Source organism: Leptopilina heterotoma, unplaced genomic scaffold (genome assembly GCF_015476425.1).
Source record: "Leptopilina heterotoma isolate Lh14 unplaced genomic scaffold, ASM1547642v1 Lhet_14, whole genome shotgun sequence".
Lineage (NCBI taxonomy): Eukaryota > Metazoa > Arthropoda > Insecta > Hymenoptera > Figitidae > Leptopilina > Leptopilina heterotoma.
The window spans coordinates 2974741-3002740 of record NW_025110859.1 but is presented as its reverse complement, the minus strand read 5'-3'; the positions used below and the strand labels follow the sequence as shown (position 1 = coordinate 3002740).

At 24.6% G+C, this 28000-nt stretch overlaps 2 protein-coding genes across 3 annotated transcripts in view; both read left to right on the top strand.

Annotated features, from left to right (window-relative positions):
- Window positions 1–28000, top strand: part of LOC122497978 (serine/threonine-protein phosphatase 4 regulatory subunit 1-like) — a 595496-nt gene that overhangs the window by 147164 nt on the left and 420332 nt on the right. The gene's annotated exons all lie outside the window — the stretch shown is intronic.
- LOC122497981 (transcription factor HES-1-like) lies at window positions 191–22495 on the top strand. Its single transcript, XM_043605441.1, has 3 exons — window positions 191–1550; window positions 18242–18469; window positions 20815–22495. The coding sequence occupies exons 1-3, from the start codon at window positions 1380–1382 to the stop codon at window positions 21763–21765; spliced, it is 1350 nt and encodes a 449-aa protein (XP_043461376.1). The 5' UTR covers window positions 191–1379; the 3' UTR covers window positions 21766–22495.

Here is a 28000-nt window from a genome sequence, read left to right as displayed (position 1 = left end):
CACTGTTTGGATGCCCGTAGGCAAGGGCGCACGTGAGCGAGCGAGTGAGCCGACTAGTCCCCCCAGGGGACTCCCAACCATGCTCAAAACCATCGCGCGTGATCGCCGCCCTCCTCTCTCTCTCTCTCTCTCTCAGTCACTCACTCTCTCGCTTGCTGCCACCTCTGGTCGCCCCCTCGTTTTGCCACCCTCTCCCACACGTCAGCCGGCACACTGAAGAGCCAATCGCACCCTCACACAGTCCGTCGACGTCGCTCTTCGTGTGAACATCATTCGTGCATTTCGCACTTTTGCAAAAAATACAACAAAAAAAAACAGTATTTACCAAAACAAACTATTTTCTTCTCAATCATCGTTTTTATGGATTTTCGTGTTTTGCCTGTTTTTAACCTCGGTTTCAAAACAAAAGATTTAGAAAAAAGTTTTTTGAAAAAACTGGTGTGAATAAAAAAGAAGAGAGAGAGAGAGGAAATTTTTTTCTTCTTTCGAAAAGTGGAATTAGGAAAAGTTTTTTTTTTATTTACACACATATATATCTATGGTGTATAAGAGTGTGTGAATCACGCGAGTAACAAGTTGTTAGGACACGTGTTGACTGGACTTGGATATCGTTTGTTTTGAAGGACATCATATATATAAATACAATTCCGACGACTTTGGATTTTACGTGTGTGTCACGTGTGTTTTGCTAGAAACGTTCTTCCCGCGTTCCCACGGTGAACAGTGCGAGTGCGACACTGACAAGTGGTCGAGCGATTTCAAACCATGTGGCGGCGCTCACTACAACTTGATGGAGAGGGGTTGAAACTTTTGTAAACTTTCTTTTCATCGGGAGAATAAATTTTTGGCAAAATTTTTTTTATTTTTTCCCCCACTTCAATAAAGAGTGAAAAGAATTTATTCTTTTTTCGGGAAAAAGAATTTTTTCAAAAACTTTTGGAAAAAAGATTGAAAAAAGGTTGAAAAAAAGTGAAGGAAAAAGAGTTTTCTTCATTCGGAGTGTATCGGTGAATTTTTTTTTGATAAACTGTAAATTAACATTTTGTAGAGTTTTTTAAGGCGGAATTTTAAAGTCTTGAGTTGAAATTTAGTGATTTACTGAGGAGAAAGAAGTGACAGAAGAGAAAGGAGTAAAAAATGAAGTAGAAGAGGAAGAAAAAGAAGAAAAAAAAACAGTAGTAGAAAAAGAAGAAAGAAAAAGAGTAGAAAAAGAAGAAGCAGAAAAGAAAGAAAAAAGGAGTAGAGAAAGAAGAAGAAGAAGCAGAAAAGTGAGACTGAAAAATTTGAAGGGCGCATTTACGCAATGATAAGTGTCTCAGTATTTGAAATTCGACGGGTGAAGAGAACGACCTTAAAAAGGGCCGAGAGGTCCTGTTAAGATGACTGCGCGTCTCCACTCGCTGAGGCACCAGGAGAAGAAATCTACTAGCAACAGCCAGAGGCAGCATCTTCAACAACAACAACAACAACAGCATCAAGAAGTCACTGTTCCTGGACCCAGTCCAACGCCAAGTCCAAGCCCTAGTCCCAAACATTCTGACGGAAGAAGAGTGAGTACCTCTTTTTTAAAAATAATTTTAAACCAAAAAAAAACAAATTTTTCAAATTTTTACAACGTTCAGATGAAGCAAGTTTAATTTAAGTTTAGAGAAATCCAAAAATTACTGATTGCAATAAGAAATTAATTTTCTCTTATAAAAACGTCTTTTTCTTATTTTCTAATGAAATATTTTGGACATTTTATTGCAAAATGATTTTCAAAAATTAAAAATGTACATTAAACATAATTTTAATGTTTATAAATTATTGAGGCTGAAGTCCACAACGTTTTTAAAAACGAAAATTCAAAAAAGAATTTTTTTTTCAATTTAAATTCATTTCTAATTTTAATATGTACAAATTTTTCAAAAAAATAATTGTTACTTCAAAGACAATTGCTAAAAAATAACAAGAATTACTAAAAAAATTTGAATTTTCGTTCATTCACTTTTTCTGTCCCTTACACTCTGAAGTTGTCTTTTGTTTATACTTTTGTTTTTTGTTAACTTTAGTTTAGATGGATTGTATATTATGTTATGATTATTTTTATTTTATACTTAATTCAAAATTGCAATGACAAATAGAAATCATCAGAATTTTTTTCACTACTTTTCATTAAAAGACTAAAATTTTTTTAAATATTATGTTTTATGTCAAATTGAAAGATCCTAAAGTTCTGAACGTTTAAATGAACGAAATTTATTTATTTCATCTACAAATTAAATTTTTATTGCAATTATTTTGCGTTACTATCCAAAAAATTAATAACTGAGTTTCTAACCGTAAATATTTCAGTTTTTAAATTTTTTGTGATTAATAATTTATAAAAATATCTTCAATAAAAAATATTGCGTTCATTTGAACGTTCAAAACTTGGGGATCATCAAATTGAAATTTTATGCAGATTTTTGTTCTTTACTTGTAAACAAAATTAGAAAATTGTTAAACAACTGTGATTGAGAAATAGAAAATTTATTTATTTTGCATTATTTTTCTTTATGAATCACAATTTTTTTAACAAAATTATTATTTTGTTTTAGAAAAAGAAGAAAAATATTTGCACAATTTCTATTTTTAATCTTATTTTTGGAATAGGATTTTTCACAGGAATTAAGACATTCAAAAATTTCAAAATCAAACCTTTTTTAAATTAAACAAATTATAAAAGTATTTGTTATAAAACATGAAGATATCGATTGCTCCGAGTAATTAAATCATTATTTTATATTACAAGAATATTATTACTGTAACTTCATCAAAATTATTTTTATCATTTTATTTCAATATTATTATTTTCTAGAATTTTAAATTATTTTTTATAAAAATAATAATTGAATTCCTGTATTATTTATGAAAATAATTAAATGTTTCCATACAATTGTATTAAAAATTTTTTTAAATAATTAAATTCTTTTTGAGAAATTTTATTAAAATATTAGATATTGAAAATCATTGAAATTAGAAACCTGCATTTTATTTTTGAAAATAATTGAAATTAGGACAAGAATTTTTTTGACATTTATGAAAATAATTGAACTTTGGAGAAGAATTTTGTTATTTATGAAGATAATTGGGATTTTTAAGAGAATTTTTTTTCAAATTTTGAACATAATTGAATTTTATAAGAAGAATTTTATTTTTCTTTGAAAATAATTGAATTTTTGCAATTATTTGTAATTTCTTCAAAATTTGATTTTTTTTAGTGTTTTCAACAAAAATTTTTAAATTCTATTATTTTTAAAATTGTTAATTTTATTTTAAAAAAAGGTATTGAAATAAAATTTTAATTGAAAATGAAATTGAAAATTTTTTAATTTTTAGAAAATAAAGAAAAAAATTTTACTCAAAAAAGTGTTTTGTTACATTTATTTACGAATTTCTTTAATTGCAAAATTATTCAAAAACATCAATAACTTCTTTTTTAAATTTAATTCTTGTGAAATTTTGATTATTTATGAAAATAATTATATGTTTGTTACAATTTTATTAAAGTTTCTTTTTAAATAATTGAATTCTTTTTTGAAAATTTTATTAAAATAATAGATATTAAAAATAATTGAAATTAGAAAATTTTTTGAAAATAATTGAAATCAGGGGGCCCCCGAAATTATGACAAGAATTTTTTTTTGACATTTATGTAAATAATTGAACTTTAGAGAAGAATTTTGTTATTTATAAAGATAATTGGGATTTTTATGAGAATTTTTTTCATCTTTTAAACATAGTCGAATTTTATAAAAAGAATTTTATTTTTCTTTGAAAATAATTTAATTTTTGCAATTATTTGTAATTTCTCTAAAATTTGAGTTTTTAGTGTTTTCAACAAAAATTTAAATTAGAAAATTTTTAAATTCTATTATTTTTAAAATTGCAAATAAAATAAGTATTGTTTCGTTTTTAAAAACGTTGCGGACTTCAGCCTTATAAATTACTTTTTTTTAATAATTCTACAATGAAATTAGAATTTGAAAAAGAAGTAAATAACTTTTTTTTTCATTTGAACGTTTATTGAAATTTTGGAAAATGAGAAATTGTATTTGTTATGCTACTGAATTTTGAGTATTTTTATTGATATTTTGGTTGCATTTTGTTAGGATTGAAAAAGAGAGATTACGTAAAAGTATGGTAAAATTTACGTGTATAGGTATATACTGAATTGTACAATACAATTTAACAAATGATACAATAGGGACATTTTTACACGATGGTTTATTGAAAATTGTGCTGGAATAAGAAACAATGCTCTTATTTTTAACAAATTTGGTATTATGGAAAAATAAATAAAATTATTTTATTAATTTTTGCAGAAATGTACTGCTTGAATTTAAATTACTAAAAATTAACTAAGAAATAGTAGAATTTTACTAGCTGTTAGTAGAATTTTACTAAAAATTAGTCAAATTTACTAATCAAAAAGGGGGAGAAGTCATGCATGAAAATTACGGACAATTAGTGAAATTTTACTATTTATTAGTAGAATTCTACACTAAGATTTAGAGAGTGATTCATAATGTAACTTTTTATTATCATCGAAATATTCCGTTAAATTTACTTGTATATTCAATTCTTTAACAAAAAGCAAGGCTTCGGAGATGAAATTGAATTTTTATTCGAACCAAAATGTAAAGTTCGATTATTTATAAAAGCAATAACTTGCCTCCTTTTCACAAATAATTTCTGGGCAAATTAAACATCAGATTCTCAGATTTATTTTAATGTGCATTAAAATTTTGCTTAGGATATTTTTAATGTACAAAAATATATCAGTAATCATCGTGAAGTAATTTTAACCTATAAAACTGAAGACAAAGTTTAAACATTTTTATCAAAAATAAAACTGAGGTTTAAAAAATTTTTAAATGCATATAATCATAGAAAAAACATTGTACTTTCTGACACTATTTTTAAAAAATTTCTAAGAGTTCGAAAAAAACTGTAAAAATTTAGTTTTTTAAAACTAAATTAATGTAAATAAATGTCCTATTGGAGACATGCTAAAAAGGCTTCGGAGATGAAATTATTTCTGCATAAATGCAGATGAATAAAATTGTTTAATTTTTTTTTAATGATATAAGTAAGTGCTCAATGTTTACTATGGAAATTGATAATAATTGTTAGAGAGTAGATATTGTAAAATTAATCGAGACATAAAAATTGGGACTTTCAGAAGAATCACCCAGTTATAATATACATATATATTCCATATTTGTAGAATAAGTGCCATACAATTAGCATTGCGATATTTGAAATAACATTAAAATAATGACCTATGGAAGCTTATTTTTTCTGTCGTGTTATATAGTGAAATTTGAGGAAAAAAAAGGCATTGAATTACGAACTTTGTGGTACATGTTTCAACAGCTAATTTGTATCCTCTTGAAATGTCTCTAAACTGCGTTGAAGATACGTGACTCTCTCGAATAAGACGACTCTCATTTTCATCCTTGACATAAGTTTTGTTGAGTAACAGACCTTTGAGATTGTAGTTTGGTGCACTTAGAGAGAGAGAGAGAGAGAGAGAGAGAGAGAGAGAGAGAGAGAGAGAGAGAGAGAGAGAGAGAGAGAGAGAGAGAGAGAGAGAGAGAGAGAGAGAGAGAGAGAGAGAGAGAGGAGAGAGAGAGAGAGAGAGAGAGAGAGAGAGAGAGAGAGAGAGAGAGAGAGAGAGAGAGAGAGAGAGAGAGAGAGAGAGAGAGAGACTATGTTTTCACATTCTCCTTACTCTCCCTCATCTCCTCCCTAAACTGTGGAACACGCAAAAGCGCCGCGTCGCTCTGCTTAAAATGAATGATATAACCTTGGATGTGTTGGTGTGAGAAAGAAACGGTGGCAGTGGCGGTACCTTTCTTTCATTACACCATAAATACTTCCTACTCATTAAGCTACTTCTCTCCCTAGTTTATTCCCTAGTTTAAGCTGATAGTGTATTATTTGTATTGTGTAACAAGAAGTGGTCTAAAATCGTGGTCTAAAATCGTGGTCTTATTTCTAAGTGTGTACAATATATACTTTACATCGAAAAAGTATATACAACTCATATCAAAACAATATGCTCAAAACAATACTCTTATCAAAATTTGTAGCATAACAATATATGCAACTCTTATCATAATATTATCGAAACAAATATACAGTGGAACCTCGATTATCCCAATTTCTTCGTCATGTGAAACACAAATTTTCAGTTTTTACAGATGTAAAAACTAAAAATTTTAAATTTGTGTTTCATGTGACGAAAAATCTCCTAAAAATAAAGATTTTTTATTGACTAACCATTGACTTTTAATGAAAATACCAAAAAGAAGACAAATGCCATTCAATAATACAAAATGATACGAAATAATACGAAAATAACTGCAATTTCAATTATCCGAACTAGATTCTGCCTGAATTAATGCAGATAATCGAGGTTCCACTGTGTTTCTATTTTTCTGTTGAAAATATTTCTATATCTATCTCTCACTATAAATTCTTCTTGAAAAATAGTCTCATCGTTTGTATTTTTTTCAAGTTGGATGGTAAAATATTCCATGAAGGTTTAATTTTCTTTAAGGGAACTTCACTTTTTTCCACAAAAAAACAAAGCTTCAAATCAAAAGAAGCAAAAATTTTATTGCAGCAACGTTTTTTATTATACTTTGCAAATTTGAATCAGTTAAAATCACAGTTTTAAGTGACAATATTAGTGACTGCCTTTTTGCTTCTGCAATCAGTCAAAAATAACTGATTGTCAGTCAAAAAGTGACTGGTTTTCAGTAAAAAAAAATAACTGAAAAATTGTTTAAATTTGACTAATTGAATCAGTTTAAAAAAATCTACTGAAACATCAATTATTATTTTTAATTGACAATGAGTTATTTTTAACTGTCAATCAGTTATTTTTAACTAAATGATCTGTAGAAATTTTACTATTTGAGTTAGTGCTCTCTAAACTTGAATTAGTAAAAATTTTTACTAATTTAGATTAGTGACTGCCTTTTTCTTTAGAATTAGTAAATTTTACTAATAACTAGTAATTTCTACTAATTTTTTTAGTAAAGTTTACTAATTGAAAAGCAAAAAGTCAGTCACTAATTCAAATTGGTAAATACTTTTACAAATTCAGAGCTCTCTTAATAATAAAACTCATAGCAAAATTTCAATTATTTTTAATACAATTTTAATCGAATTCCTTGAAAAATGTAACTATTCTTAAAGATTTTATTAAAATTCGTCAAAAGAATTCAATTATTTAAAACTTCGGTAATAAAATTATTTATAAGAATTAAAGTTTAAGAAACATTCAATATTCAATAAATAATTTACTTTTGTATTTAAATAATTGAATTTTCGTAGAATTTTTGAATAAAAATTGATTTAAAAATGAATTTTAGTTAAAATTTTATCTAATAATTGAATGTGAAAATAAGTTTGAAGAAGTTACAGTAACAATATTCTTATAATATAAACTAATTATTTTATCTCTCGATCATCTCTACTTATTATAAAAAATAATAATAATAATAATAATAATAATAATAATATATGTTTTATAACAATACTTTTATAAGTTGTTTAATTTAAAAAAAAGTTTGAATTTGGAATTTTTGAAAATCTTAATTCCTATGGAAAAATAATAATAATTAAATATTTATTTAAAAAGAAGTTATTGATGTTTTTGAATAATTTTGCAATTAAAAGAATTCTAAATAAATGTAACAGAACACTTTTTTGAGTAAAATTTTTTTTCTTTATTTTCTAAAAATTTAAAATTTTTCAATTTCATTTTCAATTATTTGTTTGAATACCTTTTTTAAAATAAAATTAGCAATTTTAAAAATAATAGAATTTAAAAATTTTCTAATTTAAATTTTTGTTGAAAACACTAAAAAAAATCAAATTTTGGAGAAATTACAAATAATTGCAGAAATTCAATTATTTTCATAAAAAAAAATAAAATTCTTCTTATAAAATTCAAGTATGTTCAAAATTTGTAAAAAATTTACATTTATCTTTATAAATAACAAAATTCTTCTCCAAAGTTCAATTATTTTCATAAATGTCAAAAAAATTCTTGTCCTAATTTCAATTATTTTCAAAAATTTTCCTCAATTCAATGATTTTCAATATCTACTATTTTCATTAAATTTTCCAAAGAATTCAATTATTTAAAAAAAAATTTAATAAAATTCTACACAAACTTTTAATTATTTTCAAAAATCATTCAATTATTACACGGAAAGAAAAAGTCCGTCAACCATTAATGGATTAGTATATTACTTTGAGACGGGACACTTTTTCCGTTGATGGTTACTTAACTTTACTTAACGATTGAAAACGAGTCATGGATTGATTAGAATGCCAGTATGTGACCAATTGTTTTAGATTTAATGCTGAATTGTTATCAATGGCTGTTTGAATGTTTACGAATCATTAGTGAAAGTTTGTGAAACGTTAGTTGACTCGTATTCTAAATCGGCGCTCTTCACTAGCGCATTGTTGCGCAGTGTACCGATGCGCATTTCTTCCGGTTTCTCTATAGTCCATGTGTTTTTGCTGTCTGCTATACATATCCCTATATACTATTATGTGTAATGTGAATATTTAACTTAACCAACAATTTGCAGTTGAATTGCGTCTAGAAATTGACCTCGATGAAAATATATTTTCTTTTATATTTCTCGCTAATTAAAAAGTAGTTATTAGTGCAAAATCATTTCTCACAAGTTGTGAAAAATTTTGTTATTTGGTATATAAGAACAGTTCGCTTCTAAACTTAAAGTGTTATAAGTGTGCGTTTCTACGTGTAGTTATTATAAGTGCGAAAATGTGTTGGTCTAAAGCGTCTAAGAGTGTAAATAAAATATCGGAACTGTGCAACGAAAAAAATGTGTTCATTCTGTACCAAATAGTGTCTAAAATTAGGGATAATTCTGAAAGAAGTTGAATTTTTTGAATGCTTTTGATAGTCATAGAAAATTTAATAGACAGTTTTCTAAATTTTAGTGAACGAGTTTTATATATTGATGACAGTTTTCTAAATTTTAGCAAGCAACTCGTCACTGATTGTGACTCAAAGTATGTTATCCATTGAATGATTTTGTGTCCCGTCTCAAAGTAATATACTAGTCTATTAATGATTGACGGACTTTTTCTTTCCGTGTATTTTCATAAATAATAAAATTTTTACGGGAATTCAATTATTTTGGTAAATAATAAAATTCTTTTTAGGAATTAGGAATTCAATTATTTTCATAGATAATTAAACTCAATGCAGAATTTTAAATATTTTTAATACAATTTTAATCGAATTCCTCGAAAAAATTCTTAAAAATTTTATTAAAATTCATCAAAAGAATTTAGTTATTTAAATATTTTCAGATAAAATTCTTTATGAAAATTCAATTTTAAGAAACTTGCAATTATTCAATAAATTGTTATTTTTGTAATATTAAATAATCGAATTCTAGTAGAATTATCTCATAAACATTGATTTAAAAATGGATTTCAGTTAAAATTTTAGATCATAATTAAATTTTAAATGTATTAGAGTGAAATTAATGTAGGAAATTATTTGCTGATTAAGAATTTTAATTAAGGAAGATTTCGACTATATCAGCAATTAGTGACATCTATTAGACGTCAATTGAACTCTTTGGTTTAGAGTCAGGTGTTATTCTTAAGATAATTATTCCGATATGGTTGTCGGTAAATAATTATATTTTTGAATTTAATTTTTGATCTGAAAAAATAAGCTGCGTGAACGACTGCACTGTGCATCTGTAATTGCTGATATAGTCGAAATCTTCCTTAATTAAAATTCTTAATCAGCAAATAATTTCCTACATTAACTATACAGCTCTTCGACTAGTGTATGGGCTTGATCTGAGATTATAAGAAACGTGAACGTCCAGGCTGTGTTGGCATGGTGCATTGGTAGGCGTTAGTCCCGCGAAAGGCAGCTATTAACTGGGGTTCGAGTCCTCACAGATGCACAGTGCAGTCGTTCACGCAGCTTATTTTTTCAGATCAAAAATTAAATTCAAAAATATAATTATTTACCGACAACCATATCGGAATAATTATCTTAAGAATAACACCTGACTCTAAACCAAAGAGTTCAATTGACGTCTAATAGATGTCACTAATTGCTGATATAGTCGAAATCTTCCTTAATTATTAGAGTGAAATTTTTTAGAAATAATTGAATTTTGAAAATGTTTTGGATTAAAATCTTTGAAAATATGAATTTTTTCCATTTTTAACTAATAATTATGTGGAATTAATTTTTTTTAAGAAACTTTAATTGCGGATTTTTTTTTTTTTTTTTGAAATTATTTAAAGTTGTTATTTTCTAATACATATTGAATTGAAGAGTTTACGAATAATTAAAATTTCGTTAAATTGAATATTGTAAACAAATGGATTTGAAAATTTTCAAAGAACTTTTTCGAAAATTATTAAAAATAATCGATTTAAAGAAGAATTTTAGTTAAAAATTCTTGTGAATAATAATTGAATATTGATAATGATTTTATTACTCGGTCATCTATAATTATTATGAAACATGAAGAAATCGATCACTCCGACTCGAAAACTTGGAGTTATCGATATAAATAAATAAAAATAAATAAATTTTATTAAAAGTAATCAAAACAGTGTTACTAATTCATTTAGCGAATCAGTTGATTTTAGCCATTAGTTTTTCTACTAAAAAATTAATTTAATAATTTTTTAATGTTAATTAATTAATTAATTCTACTTATTTGTTATTAAATTCGTAATTTTTTTACTATTAAATTAGTATTTTTTCTACTGCTAAATTAGTTGGGTTTTATTACCTTAGTAAATTCCTTAATATTTAATTGGTAAATAAATTCGCACTCTTTAATTAGTATAAAACTACTAATTCAGATTTAGAGAGTAAATATGTTTGAAAAAGTTTTATTAGTAAAATAAAATAGAAGAAAATAGTATAAAATATAATTTCCTAAATAAAATTATAAATGAAATAAAACAGAATATGGAATAAAATTTTCTATTAATAAAAATTTTTTTAGAAAGATTTAAATACAACATTGTTTATTTAGAAATTTTTTTTATCTTTTTACCAATCTTTAAAATATTAGTCAGAAACTTCAAGTACATATTTCTGAATTATATGTATAACCTTTAGTATAAAGTTGAGAGTTAAAGAAAAAGTCGTAAAATAATCATAACTTGTTTTGGTCACACCTTGAATCAAGCTATCCAAGGAATACCTTATTTTTTTAAAAATAACTTTTTAATTCTTTCAAAACTGAGTATTGCGGAATATAGTTTTTCCAATCAGATTATGGAATCGAAAATATTTTTTCTTTTCATAAGTTTTTCTAAATATTTTTTTGTAATTTTATTGAACTAATTTTAAATTAGTTGAACTTATTTTCTTGTATTAAAATTTTAATTTTTTATGCTCCACCCGCTCTCTAAATATTTGAATTGGTAAAAATGTTTACTAATTTGAATTAGTGACTGACTTTTTGCTTTTGAATTAGTAAATTTTACTAAATAAATACAGTCATTTCTACTCATTTATTAGTAGAATTTAGTAAAAAATTATTTATTAGTTATTATTTATTGTTAATATAATTTATTAGTAAATTTTGAATTAGTAACTGACTTGCTTTTTAATTAGAAAATGTTACTAATAAATAGTAGTTTCTACTAATTTATTATTAAAATTGCATTTTTTTTATTTTACTATATAGTAGTTTCAACTAAATTAATAAAATTAAAATTTTTTTATTTTACTAATAAATAGTAGTTTCTACTAATTTATTAGTAAAATTTACTAATTCATTAGCAAAAAGTAAGCCACTAATTCAAATTAGTAAACATTTTTAATAATTCAAATGATCGAATGATGATGTTGATAATGACGATTGATGAAATTGAAATAAATAAAAACAGTAAAAAAATATTAAATATAATTAAAAATAATAATAAAAAGAAGTAATAAATAAATTTTTGAATAATTTTGAATAATTATAATAACTTTGAATTAAAGGAAATAAAATATAATTCAGGCGTATAGGTACCAAATAATTTTTTGGATTTGTATTAATTTGCGCAAAAGGGCAAAATTTCTTTTTACCATTACCTCATTGAAAAATATCGAGTAAAAGAAAGTAAAGAATGCAATGCATTTTTATGTCAGCTTTCATCAATAATATAAAACACCAAGATAATATAAATGTCTTCTTAAATGTACAACAGTCTTGAGGAGAATTGGTTTGTTGTAATCAATTTGAAACTATTGTTCAATTTTGTTACAAGACAATTTTCATATAGTGTGTGTGACCCTCGATTGAATGTAATTCCACTACACAGATGGGTCCTCTCTGACGCTCTGCATATATAGGTAGACACGATATATCGAAGGTTTTGCGGCGGAAAAGTTTTATATATATATATATATATATATATATATATATATATATATATATATATATATATATATATATACTGAAACGATAGGATCTTTAGAAAATCAAAACACAATTATGTAACCTGTCCACGAGGGAAACCATTCAATCCCTCCCAAGATGCACACGCGTACCATCCCTTTATCCACGACTATTTATAATAGGGGAGATCCTACATAATCACCCCTTCGCAAACTGTGGAAGCGTGACCAAGGTTACATGTTGCCTGAACCCCTCTTTGAATCGAAAATCATCATCATCATTATCATTTTAATCTCAAAGGTGTGTTTCACGTGAATTTTTACGGAAAAAAGAAGGTGGGGCATTTATTTTATGTTTTGGACTATAAAATTGAATAATATTCAGTCAGAAAAAAGTTTATTTCAAACAACAAAATTTTGGTTGAATCAACCAAATAAATGCATTGCTATACAAGAAGAATCTTGCAAAAAAATAATTTTTTTTATTATAAATCATGAAAAAATACCTGCATATGCGCGAAATTTGATTTAACATATGATTTCAAATTTCCCACACAATTTAACCCCTTGGCTTGCAACGAGATTTCCACTGTTTGGGCCAAAAGTGTGTTGAAAAAAATTTTAATGGATTTTTATGAAACTTGGTACCCTAAGGTTTCTGGGGTCGCTGATCACGAATCTGACATCAGTTTTTAGAAATTCAAAATGGCGGATCCAAGATGGCGGAAATTTTTTCAAAATTCGTCGAATTTGCTTGAAACTTGTTACTCGGGGGTTTTAAGGGTCGCTGATTACGAATCTAACATTAGTTTTCTAAAATTCAAAATGGCGGATCCAATATGGCAGACGACAAAATAAAAAATTATTTATAATAGCTTGAAACTGAATATTCGGGGGTTTTTAGGGTCGCTGATTACGAATCTGAAATCAGTTTTTCAAAATTCAAAATATCTGGTTCAATATGGCGGAAAATTTTTTAAAATTTATTGAATTTGTTTGAAACTGGTTAATATGACATCAGTATGATAATTTTTGGTGAAATCGAATTTCGATAAATACCCTAGAAAAATAATGACAGATTCGTAATCAGCGACCCTAATAACCCCCGAGTATTCAGTTTCAAGCCAATGTGATCAATTTTTTATTTCGTTGTCCGCCATATTGGATCCGCCATTTTGAATTTTGGAAAACTAATGTTAGATTCGTAATCAGCGACCCTCAAAACCCCCGAGTAACCGGTTTCAGGAACATTTAAGAAGTTTTTAATCACTTTTTTTAAGTTGCGCATATATATGCGTCATGAAACACTTTTGGCCAGTTTTGTTTTGCGCATATATGCGTCAGCGACAGTCAACGGGTTAAATCAACCATATCAATAAGAATTATAGAGAGGAAACTCTTGTGGCAAAAAAAGTTAGGACAAATGAAAATTCGACATTCTAAAAGTTTAATGCTTTAGAAATTCGACCTTTTGAAAATTCTATATGTTTTATAAATTTTGGTACTTTGGAAATTCACTCATACGAAAATTCGGTTAACTACAAATATGGTTAAATAAAAATTTGATTGAATAAAAATTATTTTAAATATAATTTCAACTAAATGTAAATAGTTGTACATCAAAATTATGTTAAATATAAATTCTGTGAGATTATAACTCAATTACATATATTTTAGGTTACATAAAAATTCGATAGTATAGAAATACTACGATATAAAAATTCTGATAATTGACAAATTTTTTAGGTTATAATCCTTTTAAATAAACTTTTATGTACTTAAAATTTCATTTAAGCAAAATTTTTATTTTTTAAAATACATACTATAAAAAACTATGAAAAACTAAATGTTCTATTTTTTCATATTTCCCTACATGGATATTTTTATAAATTAAAATACAGTCAAATGAAAAAAGCAGTTAATAAATATTTCTTCAAATACTAATTTCTTGTGACAAAAATTTGTTTAAAAGAAAACTCGAATTATTGCAGTTCTAATAAGTAGATATTTTAAGTTTTTTATTTCGATACACAAAAATTGTTGCAAGTTCAATGTGGGGAATATTCATGCGTCCCACCCTGCGGCTTGTGCAGGGAAAGAGTAATAAAAAAAAAAAAAATACATAAACTATGAAATTAATTATAATAGGTGCAAAACCTTCCATTTTTTCAATTTCTGACAATAATTTGAAAAATTTTAATAATTCAAAATTTTCTAAAATTAGTTAAATTTGTCAATATATATTTAATCAATTATTAAAAATAATGGATTTATAAAAGAATTTTAGTTAAAAACACTAAAAAAAAATTGAATTTTGAAGAAGTTATAAATAATTGCAGAAATTCAATTATACTTTCAAAAGTAATTAAATTCTTATCACAAAATTAAATTATTTTCAAAAATTTTAATACAGTTATTCTTGTAAAAATTTTAATTATTTTCAAAAATTTTCAATACCTCTACTATTTTAATAAAACTAGTTAAGAGAAATCAATTATTTAAAAAAAATTGTAATAAAATTGTACGCAAACATTTAATTATATTCATAAAGTAATAAAAATTTCACAGCAATTCAATTGAGGCCTTGGATCCAATAACTCGCCCGCCGCTCGAAGGCACGCGCTAATACCAGTCGGGTAGCAGTGAGTGGCCCAGAGGCGCTCACTGCTCACTGACTGGCAGTTGCGCGTTCCTCCGAGCGTCGGGCGAGTTATTGGATCCAAGGCCTCAATTATTTACAAATTTTTTTTATAAATTTCTTCGCATTCATTCAATTATTATTTTCATGAATAATAAAATTTTTACGGGGATTCAATTACTTTCGTAAATAATAAAATTCTTTTTAGAAATTCAATTATTTTCGTAAATAATTGAACTCAATGCAGAATTTCAATTATTTTTAATACAATTTTAATCGAATTCATCCTTGAAAAATGTAACTATTCTTAAAGATTTTATTAAAATTCGTCAAAAGAATTCAATTATTTAAAACTTATGTAATACAATTATTTATAAGAATTAAAGTTTAAGAAACATTCAATATTCAATTAATAATTTACTTTTCTATTTAAATAATTGAATTTTCGTAGAATTTTCGAATGAAAATTGATTTAAAAATTAATTTTAGTTAAAATTTTATAATTCCTATTTAAAAATAATAATAATTAATTATTTATTTAAAAAAAAAGTTATTGATGTTTTTGAATAATTTTGCAATTAAAGAAATTCGTAAATAAATGTAACAGAACACTTTTTTGAGTAATATTTATCTTTATTTTCTAAAAATTTAAAAATTTTCAATTTCATTATCAAATTCATTTTCAACTAAAATTTGTTTAAATACCTTTTTTTAAAATAAAATTAGCAATTTTAAAAATAATAGAATCTAAAAATTTTCTAATTTAAATTTTTGTTGAAAACACTAAAAGAAATCAAATTTTGAAGAAATTACAAGTAATTGCAGAAATTCAATTATTTTCGAAAAAAGAATAAAATTCTTCTTATAAAATTCAACTATGTTCAAAATTAGAAAAAAAAAATTCGTAAAAATCCTAATTATCTTTATAAATAACAAAATTCTTCTCCAAAGTTAAATTATTTTCATAAATGGCAAAAAAATTCTTGTCCTAATTTCAATTAATTTCAAAAATTTTTCTAATTTCAATGATTTTCAATATCTACTATTTTAATAAAATTTCCCAAAAAGAATTCAATTATTTAAAAAAAATTTTAATAAAATTGTATGCAAACATTTAATTATTTTCAGAAATAATAAAAATTTCACAGGAATGCAATTATTTTTATAAATAATAAAATTTTTTTAAGGATTTCAATTATTTTCATAAAAAATAATTTAAAATTCTAAAAAATAATAATTGAAATAAAATGATGAAAATAATTTTGATGAAGTTACAGTAACAATATTCTTATAATGTAAAATAATGATTTTATCTCTCGCGGTCATCTTTAATTATTAGAAAACATGAAGAAATCGATCACTCCGAGTCGAAGACTCGGAGCAATCGGTATCTTCATGTTTTATAACAATACTTTTATAAGTTGTTTAATTTAAAAAAGTTTTGAATTTAAAATTTTTGAATGTCTTAATTCCTGTGGAAAATCCTGTTCCAAAAATAAGATTAAAAATAGAAATTGTGCAAATATTTTTCTTCTTTTTCTAAAAGAAAATTAATAATAATTTTGTTAAAAAAAATTGTGATTCATAAAGAAAAATAATGCAAAATAAATAAATTTTCTATTTCTCAATCACAGTTGTTTAACAATTTTCTAATTTTGTTTACAAGTAATAAAGAACAAAAATCTGCATGATTTCAATATGACAAAACATAATATTTAACAAAATTTTAATCATTTAATGAAAGGAAGTGAAAAAAAATCTGATGATTTCTATTTGTCATTACAATTTTGAATTAATTGAATTAATTATAAAATAAAAATAATTTTATTACAATATATCTAAAGTTAACAAAAAAAAATATAAATAGATGACAACTTCAGAGTGTGAGAGACAGAAAAAGTGAATGAACGAAAGAACATTCAAATTATTATAGTTAATAATTAATTGACAAATAGAATTTATAAACATTTTTTTACTTTATTTTTGAAAAACTTTGAATTTTATTAAAAGTAAAACAATTTTAATTAAGAAATAGAAATTATGTAAATTATTTCCTTATGAAAATGGAAAATTTTCTACAAAAATATTAAGAAACGGGAATATGTAATGTTTTTTTCCCCCAAAATAAAAGAATGAGTTTGTGAACAATATTGTTATTAAGAAATATATATAAAAATTATGCATAAAATGGGTATTTATTTCCTACTTCTTAATCACAATTTTTTAACAATTTTCTATTTTTTATAAATAAAAAGGAAAAAAATTTGCATAATTTTGATCAGTCAAACGAAATTTGTTATAGAAAAAATCATATATAATAAAATATTTAAAAATTTTAATATTTGAAAAATTAAAATATTGAAATAATTGTTATTAAATAAAAAAATTCGACATTTTAAAAAGTGTAAAATATTTCTGATTCCAAGTATGTATATATATATACTCATTCTCTCTGTGTGTACACGCGCTTTTGAAAACAAATTTCTTCCCTCCCTCCACTCCCCCGGCAAACGCTGGACAAATTTATATTGTCGGTACACGTGTCTGAATGGAGTGAGGCATAGACAAGTAACTAATCTTGATGTTCGAAACTTCTGGAATCTATTTGAATTTTATTTAAATGGATTGCTCGTTTCCTGGAATAATTTTCCAACCTGCTCCATTAGCGAACTTTTCAAATGAAATTCTTCACGAATGGAATGTTTTTTTCTTTCTTCCGAAACATAATACATATAATTATACTCATAATCGACTCATTTTTATATATTTATTATTATAATATAAAATGTCCTGTTCATATTTAAATAAAAAGAAAAAAGATAAATAAAAAAAATAAAATAATGAAAATAAAAATAAATATTAAAAATAATGAAATAATAAATAAAAAAATGAAGAAAATAGAAATTTTATTATATTTTGAAAAAAGTGAAGTTCGATGAACTTGTTGAATGAAATGCGAAAAAAAGTTTTAATTGGATTTATATATTTTTCTTATTTTTTTTTATTTTTTTCTCCACTTTCTGTCTTGATTTTGGCTTCGAGACTTGTTTTTCAAGGAATATTTAGATCTAAGAGGGAAATGTCAGTGAAACATTTAAGTTTATGTTTTATTTTCACTCTCTTTTTTTCTCTATTTGAAGGCAAATAAACCACTAATGGAAAAGCGACGACGAGCGAGAATCAACCAGTCTTTGGCGGCGCTAAAGGCCCTCATTCTGGATAGTGCTCGCCTAGAAAATACAAAACACAGCAAATTGGAAAAAGCTGATATTCTCGAATTAACAGTTCGACATTTACAGAGGCAACGCTCTCTGGCCCAGCCTGGATTATCCAGGTATAAGGCTGGATATCAGGATTGTTCACGTGAGGTGAGAAGACAAATTTTGTTTACAAGCATTTTTACAAATTTTTAACATTTCTATAAATTTTTTAACATTTTTACTAATTTTTTTTTGTTCTATAATTTTCACCATTTCTACAAATTTTTACCATTTTTACAAATTTTTTTATTTTGTAATTTTTTACCATTTCTACAAATTTTTACCATTCTTACAAATTTTTCAAATCCTTACCAAATTTTACCAATTTTAGAAATTATTTTAGATCCTATTTTTTTATTTTACAATTTTATAATTATTTCTTGTGGGTATTCTGAGAGATGGATATTTTACCTAATAAGTAGAGTTTTGCTTAGTTTTTGTTTTTTATTGTTTTTTATTCATATTTGCGGTTTTTTGTTTAAAATCGTTTTTTAATTATTATGTTATAAAAATGGACTGAATTTTTGTATTTAGGCCTTTTTTATTGAAAAATACTTTTGTTTAGATTTTAGTTCTTTTAGTTATTTTTATTAGTTTTTTGTTTCTTTTAGTTTTCTTTAGTTTCTACTTTTCATTTATTTATTTTTTTTAGTTTCTTTCAGTTTTTATTTATTTTCTGTTGTTATAATTTGTAGTTCATTCAGTTTTTTTGTTTCCTTTAGATTTTAGTATTTAATTTTTAATTTCTTATAGTTTTTAGTTCTTTTTAGCTTTTGATTTTCTTCTTTTTTTAGTTTCTTTTTTTTCTTAGCGTTTATTTTTTCGTTTTTTTTAATTTTTGGATTTCTGTTTTCATTTAGTTTTGTTGTTTTTTAGTTTTTATATTTTAGTTTCTTTTAGTTTTTTTAGTTTTCTTTAATTATAACGGTTCCTTTAGTTTTTACTTTTCTTCAGTTTTTTTTGTTAATTTTAATTTTTTTAATTTTTAGTATTTATTAGTTTTTAGTTTTCTTAATTTTTTTTTCCTTTAGTTATTTATTTTCGTTAGTTTTTATTTTTTAGTTTTTTATTTCTTTGAGTTTTTGTTTTCTTAAGTTTTTTGTTTAGTTTCTTTTAGTTTTTAGTTTTCTTTAGTTTTTGTAATTCAGTTTCTTCTTAGTGTTTTTGTTTTTGAATTACTTTTAGTTTCCTGGTTCCTTTCGCTTTGTGTTCTTTTTTATTAGTTTTATTTTTTAGTTTCTTTTGGTCTTTAGTTTTCAGTTTCCTTCAGTTTTTATTATTCTTTAGTTTTTCTTCTTTGGTATTAATTTTTTTTATTTTTTGTTTAGTCTTTATTTTTTATTTTATTTTTTTCTATTTTTATTCTATTTTAGTTTTCTATTTCCATTTTTTTTATTGTTTTTTCATTTTAGTTTTCTTCAGTTATGTGTTTTCTTTTCTTATTTTTTTTTTAGTTTTTAGTTTTTTCTTTTCTTTATTTTTTGGTTTTCTGTTTCCTTTAGTTTTTTTAGTCTTATTTTTTAGTTTTTTTTGGATTTTCTGTTCCCTTTAGTCTTTAGTTTTCTGTTTCTTTTAGTTTTTTGTTTCTTTAGTCTTATTTTTTAGTTTCCTTTGGATTTTCGGTTCCCTTTAGTCTTTAGTTTTCTGTTTCTTTTAGTTTTTTGTTTTTCTAGTTTTCTGTTTCCTTTAGTTCTTTGTTTTCTTTAGTTTTTATTTTTTAGTTTTCTATTTCTTTTTGTTTCCTTAAGTTTTTATTTTTTTTTTAATTTGTATTTTTTGTTTTTCGTAAAGAAAATTAATTTTTTTGGTTTCTTTTTGTTTTAATTTTTGGTATCTCAGTTTAATTTTAATTTTAACTTTTAGTCCAGGTGAATTTTTGGTTTTTATATATTTATGTTTTTTTTTTGTACACCTTAGAAGTAGGGAATTTTTATCTTTTTTTTCCTTCTAAATTTGTACCACAACTTTGCACTTGACTTGTTTTTTTTCAAGAAGAATAAAAGAGCACCTCTATGTTTCCTTTTTTGCTTAGTGCCTTAGGCTTTAACTTTTTGCACGTGTTTCCACCGTCTCGTTAACTTATGAAGTCTTTCTTTTGACCTTCCTTGAGTCTTACTCAACAGAATTATTATTTTTTTTTTTTTTTGAACTATATTTGTAAAAGTAACTTTTAGAAAATTCTAATTTTACGCAAAAGTATTTTTTGTTGTTGAATGTTTTGGAATACCAACAAGAGATTAAAGAAATTTTTGTCTTTCGTAAAATTGAGTGTAAATTTCTGTTTAGATTGACTATTAACACTTATTTAGATTTTACACTTACATTAACTTTTATTGGAACTTTTTTACATTAGTTTTAATTTTCCACTTGTTTAGATTTTGCATTAGTTTTAATTTGACATTAATTTTACATTTTCCACTTGTTTCAAGTATCGAAACTGTTTTTTTTCGCAGGTGAGTCGTTATTTGGAAGCACCCGACATCATAACCGGAAATACAACGCCAATGGATCCGGCAGTGAAGCAAAGGCTACAGCGTCACTTGGACAGTTGCGTTTCGGAATTGGATTTGGATTTGGGTTCAAGGCCCGACAGTGGTCTTGGCAGCAGTCCCGGAAGTGTGACAGATCGAATAACAGGCGTAACGAGTCCCGGTCCTTTGGATCATCACACACCCCATTGCAGTACGGCACTAAAGCCAGCAGTAATGAAAACGGAAATTCCGGAAATTGAGGCCGACAGACCCGACAGCAGTACAACGGCCGGCGACGAGAACAACAACAGCAGTAGGCCAACATCCGCCTTCAGTCAGGTGAATCCAACGAGTCTCGATCCACATCAGCAAAGCGAAATTTCAGCCGATCAAGCCTCAACATCGCAGGACAATGCCAACATGCTGTCCGTGGTTCAAGTAATACCATCGAGGCTACCCGACGGTCAAGTCGTGTTCCTCCTGCCTAGTCACTACGTTCAATTGGCAGCAGCCGCTGCGGCGAACGGCATCAGCATTGGACCGAATCCACCGACTGCAATTTGGGCCGCGACAAACATGTCACTCCTCAAGACAACTGACAAGTTGAACAAAAGGCCACACGACGATCTTCAAGACTGGTCGACGGACGGTGCGAAGCACAACAAGAAAACATCAAAGCTGGAGCAACCGGAGCAACCACTCGACTTCACCACATCGGGCAAGAAATTGGCGAAAATTCCCCGTATTAATAATGTCGATAATGCTGGACAACATCATCAACATCAAATGCGATCGGCAATTATCGATAATACAATTATTAATGAGGTCAGACCTTCTAGTCATGCGAGTAGTGAGACTGGACGAATGGATTTATTACCGCCTGTTAGTCAACAGACTGTCAAGGATGAGGAAGGCATGTGGCGACCTTGGTAAATCCGAATTTGTACAAAAAATAATGTTTTGCGCGCGATTTTCAAGTAATGGCAAAGTTGTTCAGTTCACAGTTTTTCTAAGGATATATTATCACATCGAGACAACAATTTTCCTACGCTTTTTTCTCAATTTGAGATCCTTAGGAAAAGAGTGTCAAAATGATGCTCAGCAACAATTTCAAATCCTTAGAAAAACTGTGAATTATTATTAAAGACACGATGTCAACTTTGATGTATAGAACAAGAAACAATAGACGGTGGTGTTAACATTAAAGTTATATTGTTGTTTCAAATAAAGGACATCTAAATAACGTCTTATCTTATTTAAACGATATATAAGAAGTTATATCTGATAGTAATCGTTTTGCAAATTCGATATCTAGCGAGGAAAAATTTTTTATGAAATTATAATCAACAGACATGTGTTACGATTTTTGTTTAACTTTTGGGTGATTTTGCAACTAGTTCTGCACCAGTTGTTCTTTATTCTTTAAGTATTTCTTGCTTACCTTCAGGTATTCTTTAATATTCTTTAGCTTTACGCACTTTTTGATTATTTAAATATTAAATTATCTTCGAGAGTTCTTCGATTATTTTCGAAGATTACAGGACAAAAAATCCAAATTAATAAATCCAGACCCGAAAGTCCAAGAAAAAAAGCCCAAAGTACAAAAAATCTAAAATAAAAATGTCCAAAGTCAAAAAATCAAAAATAAATAAAATCGTCCAAAATAAATAATGAAACTTGTAAAAAAGCCACATTTTTACTTTTCGCTATAAAATCGGAATTATTTTCAACATTTTTGATAAAATTCTTTACAAAAAATTCAATTGTTTTGAAACATAAAAAAATTTCTAGAAGAATTTCAATTATGCTATAAAATTTTTACTACAATAAAAAAAAATTCTTTACAAAAATTCAATTATTTTCAAAAATAAAAAATTTCTTCACAGAATTTCAATTATTTTCGTAAATAAAAAAATTTCTAGAATAATTTCGATTATTCTATAAAATGTTTTTAAAAAAAGGAAAGTTACTTTTTGACCAGGACAAAAACTCCAAAAAAATAAATCCAAAGTGAAACTATTTGTTATTTTAATTTTTTGGATTTCATTTACTTTGGATTTTTTGGATTGGACTTTTTGTTTTGGACTTCTTGTCCGAATACCATTTTCGATTATTCTTTAATTATCTACAAGTATTCTTTGATTATCTTCAATTTATTATTCTTCGATTATTTCGACTATTATTAAGTATTCTTCCATTATTTTGAGTATTTTTCAAGTATTCATAGATTATTTTAATTATTCGTTGATTATTTTTGAATATTTTCCGAAAATGGTGCGAGATGGAAGAGAAAAGTGAATAAAACAGGAACAAGACAAAACAGAAAAATTAATAAAACTGGAACAAAATAAAAACAGAAAAATTAATAAATCCCAAAAAAAAAAAATGAATCGGAAAAATAAAATAAAACCAGAACAAGAAAAAATGAAAAAAATCGAATGGAGATAAAAGAAGAAAAGAAAGAAAGGAGAAAGAAAAATTACCAAAACTGAAACAAGACAAAATCACTATCAGAAAAATTAATAAACTAAGAAAAATAATAATAAGAGATGGAGAAAATAAAAATGTAAAAATAATAATAAAAAAATAAAAAAAGAACAAATTCGCAACACATGACTGTGAAAATTATCAACTGATATAATTTCCTTCTATTTTTTGTGTTTCTGAAAATTATCATTCGAGTTACAGCGACTGAATATGTATTAATATTGTTATTCGAACTATGAAACAAAACAAGGAATAATTTTTCTTTTCTATACTTATCAAATGTAAAGAATCACTCGTTATTGTTTGATGATTATATCAACTAAGCACTTGATCTAATAATTATAATAAATAGTAACAGAATCTTATGGGTCTAAATCTAAAAAAATCATTAAAAATCATTAAAGAAAATTTTTAAATCATCCTCTTCTTTATAATTATTATCTAAAATCACTAAATAAACAAATAAGATTATAAATTAAAAATGCTATTATTGAATAAGAAAGTGTAAATTTATATAAAGTTTCTGTTGAATTGAAAACAAATGAGATGAAAATGCATTTTTGTTTTTGTAAATTATTTAGTAAATGTAAATGAAATTAATTTTAGTTAATTATTTGAATTGAATTTCGGTAATTATTTGAATTAATTTCCAGACATATTATTTAAATTAATTTTCGTCAATTATTTGAATTAATTTTCGTTAATTATTTAAATTAATTTTCGTTAATTATTTGAATTCGTTTTCAATTTATTAATAAGCTGTATAGATTTGCAAAAAGGTTTTAGACGTAAAAAGCATTTTTTTTTCTATCTTCTGTCTTTTTATCTCATTTGGTTTCGCGTGTTATATTACTTGTGAGCGACACGAAAACTTTTACGTAAGTTTCAGTCATGCTGTTAATTTTTAATGCTGTAATTTATGTAAAATATATATATCACACACGTAAATTGAGCGATTTATGTTGAAATTAAAATTGCCGGAAAAATTTTCTGCATTTGAAAATTGCTTTGCTCCGATTTTTGCTATTTTTTATATTTTTTTTTGTTGTTTTTTTTAATTTCAAATTTTTATTAAAATATAGAATTTAAAATTAAAGAAACAAAAAATTTTATTTTCAACTAAAATATATATAGAAAGTTTGTTTTAGTAAAAAGAAAAAGATAATTTTACGTATGCAGAATAAATTTTCTATAGGAAAAGAAAAATTTCTTTTCTACTTTTGTTATGTGAATTTAATACGCAAATTTATAATTATATTACTCAATTTAAGAAATAATTAGTTCATGTTTTGTGCTACCAAAGAAAAATGTTCTGTTCACTTTTGAAAGTTTATTTTGCCAATAATAGCGTTAATTTAAAATATTTTGTTAATGTTCTACAAAGTATAATATTATACTAATATTAAAATAATATTTTAATAATATAATATTATATTAATATTATAATATAATATTTTATAAAAAAAAAACCGAAAACTCATCGACATTTATATAAATATATGATAAATACAATAGAATTCCACATAAAATAATTATATTTTATTGTACAAATTTGAAGAAAGCAAAACTAAAAACAAATTTTTTCTATAAAGCTTTTTTTTATCGCTTTTCTCTCTATTATTATATAGCATTTTTTTGTTTACAAATTCCTATAGTAAGATAAATTATTGAGCTACTAAAAGCGCTGGAAAAAAAAATTATATTCCATTTAAGAATAAATGTGTCTCATCTCATCTTTTAAATACTTTTTCTTACGAAAAAATTTTTTTATTTCAAATAAAAATAAATTATTAATAAAATATATATTGTTTTTAATTATAAAAAATTATAAAATATTGTTTAAATTTAAAAAACTTATAAAATATTGTTTAAATTTAGAAAATTATAAAATATTGTTTACATTTAAAAAATTATAAATTATTGTTCAAATAAAAAAAACGAAAACATTAAATAAAAATTGAGACAACTTCTTAAAATGGAGAATAAAATTTTTTTTCAAGTGACGACAAAGAAAATATTTGTGAAAACAATTTTCACGCATTTTCTATTTAAGCCATACATCGAACTTGTAACAAGTGTCGAAATTTGTTTGTTAAAATATTCATGAAAGAAATTTTTAAAGAACTACTTGAAAATTGAACATATAATTGAAGAAAAAAGAAATTGTAAAAATTTCCGTTTTATCATAATCTCGAAAATAATCGGAGAAAATTTATCAATTTATCATCATAAATATTATCATCCAATTTTATTAAAAATCTGTACCTATTTATTAACGTAGTGCAAATGAAAATAAAAATTCGCGCAATATCGAATTTTACTATAATGTAAATTATAAAATGTAAATTACGAGGAGCGGACGAGAGAATTGAAGAAACAAAAAAAAAAAAAATGCAAGAAGAGCACAAAAGAATTTCTTCCAAAAAAATAAAAAAATATATATAACAAAAAGAGAGTGGTTGAAATAAACAAAGAGAAAAAAAAGAAGCTCCTGTATTCTTACATTCTTTAGACACTCTTTAATATATATGTAAATAGTTTTCAATTGATGAATCTTGCTATTAAAAAAAGATAGATTTATTTTGATGTTATCTAGGTATATATGCGAAAGTAATGAATGTGTGTGCGTGTGCGAGAGAAAAATTATACGAAATTATATGACGTAGAAAACATCATTCACGTTCTAGTGTTATTAAGGAAAAAAAAACAAAAATTACAATTACTAAAATATCTTGGAATTTGATTCCGCATTGAGTGTACTTAGTTTTTTTTTGCAGTCAATACACGCAATAATTGAACTGTATCGCGATTTATTTTGACTGCTTCCTTATTGATAATGCAAACCATTCCTGTGATCCATCATCCTTCATCTTTATAAAAGAAAAAAAAAAATATATATATATATAATAAACAATTATCATTTAAAATAATTTGGTTCTTTTTTGTTATTCTTAAAGTTCGATTATTTTATCGATACTAAAAATTTACGAAATTGCGAATTTTAGAATTATAGATCACAAAATTATTATTATTAATATAGTATTTCTATTATTATTATTATTATTATTTTTATTTTTATTATTATTGCAAATTTATATTTCATTATAATGACAACATTTAGTATTATTTATTTATTTATTTAGAAGAATTTATTATGATAAAATTCGGAAAAATAACCAGGAATATTTTTTTTATTATTCTGATAAAATTGTAAATTATTATTATTGTGAAAAAAAATAATTAATTATTTTTTTTGTAAATTTTTTTTAACATAATAAAAAAGAAATTAAAAATTCCAGAGCTCGAACTAGGTCCGTAAATCCCGTAAAAGTCGGTAACTTTGCTTGAAGTCCGTAAAAGTCCGTTTTTTTAAAAAAAAGGTCCGCAAAGTCCGTAAATTGTACGATATAATTTGGATAATTTTAGAGAAATTTCAAATGATTGTAGGAATTCAATTATTTTCAAAAATAATAAAAATCTTCGCAAAAATTCAATTATGTTCAAAAATTTTTTTAAATTCTCGTCACAATTTCAATTATTTTTAGAAATAATTATATTCTTCTCCGAAATTCAATTATTTTCACAAAATTTTAATAAAATTCTTGGCAAAATTTCAATTATTTTCGAAAATTTTCCAAAAGAATTCAATTATTTATAAAAAAAAAATTTAATAAAATTCTACACAAACCTTTAATTATTTTCAAAAAAATAATACAACTTTCACAGGAATTTCATTATTTACAAATTTTTTTTATAAATTTCTTTCCAATCATTCAATTATTTTCATAAATAAAAAAACTAGTAGGTGGTCACTTTTTCTAAAAAATATTTTCTAATCCTTTTTTTCTAAAAAAAAGCATATTTTCTAATGAAATCTGTTTTCTAAAAAAGGTTTTCCTAACAAGTTTTGATTTCTAAAAAAAATTTTTCTAAAAAGTTATGATTTCTAATATTTATTTTCCTAAAATTTTTGTAAAATTCCATATAATTTTGATAAAAGTTAGAAAATTGTTAAAAAAAATTAAGATTAAGAAATGGAAATTATTTTGTATATTTTCTGTTTCTCAATCACAATTTTGTTAACAAGATTATAAGTTTCTTTTTGAAAAAGTAGAAAAATTCTTATAAAATTACTATATTTCTTATCACAATTTGTTAACAAAATTCTGTTCTTCTTTGGAAAAAAATAATAATTTGCATCATTTTTATATCAAAATTTCCAAAATTAATTTATTTATAAAACATTTTTTTAAAAAATTTTAAATATCTTTATAGAAAAAAAATCCCTATAATTTATATTTGTTAATTACGATTTTTAACTAGATTATTTAAAAATTTGCATAATTTCTATATTTTATTATAATTTTTTTAAGAAATCTCAAGTACTTTTTTATAGAATTAAAAAATTTTCATAAATTGTTTTTTAATCATTCGTTATTTCAAAAATTGAATATTGTTAGAAATTTTTTTTTTGAAAATTACCTTCATTAGAAAAAGAAATTGTTAGAAAGTGACCTTTATTCAAGCCTTTATTAAAAGAAAAAAAAATTTAAAAATCACTTTCAATAGAAAAAAGTTTTTTAGAAATTCACCTTTAATAGAAAAAAATTTTTTAGAAAATAAAACAATAGAAAATTCGTTTTAGAAAAACTGTACCCCAATCAAAAAAAATTTTACAGGG

Excerpts from the sequence above, each read along its gene's own strand:
- LOC122497981 (XM_043605441.1), top strand. The coding sequence starts at position 1,380 with ATGACTGCGCGTCTCCACTCGCTGAGGCACCAGGAGAAGAAATCTACT. Across the intron at positions 1,551-18,241 it reads AACATTCTGACGGAAGAAGA|GCAAATAAACCACTAATGGA; the intron begins GTGAGTACCTCT and ends CTCTATTTGAAG. Across the intron at positions 18,470-20,814 it reads ATCAGGATTGTTCACGTGAG|GTGAGTCGTTATTTGGAAGC; the intron begins GTGAGAAGACAA and ends TTTTTTTCGCAG.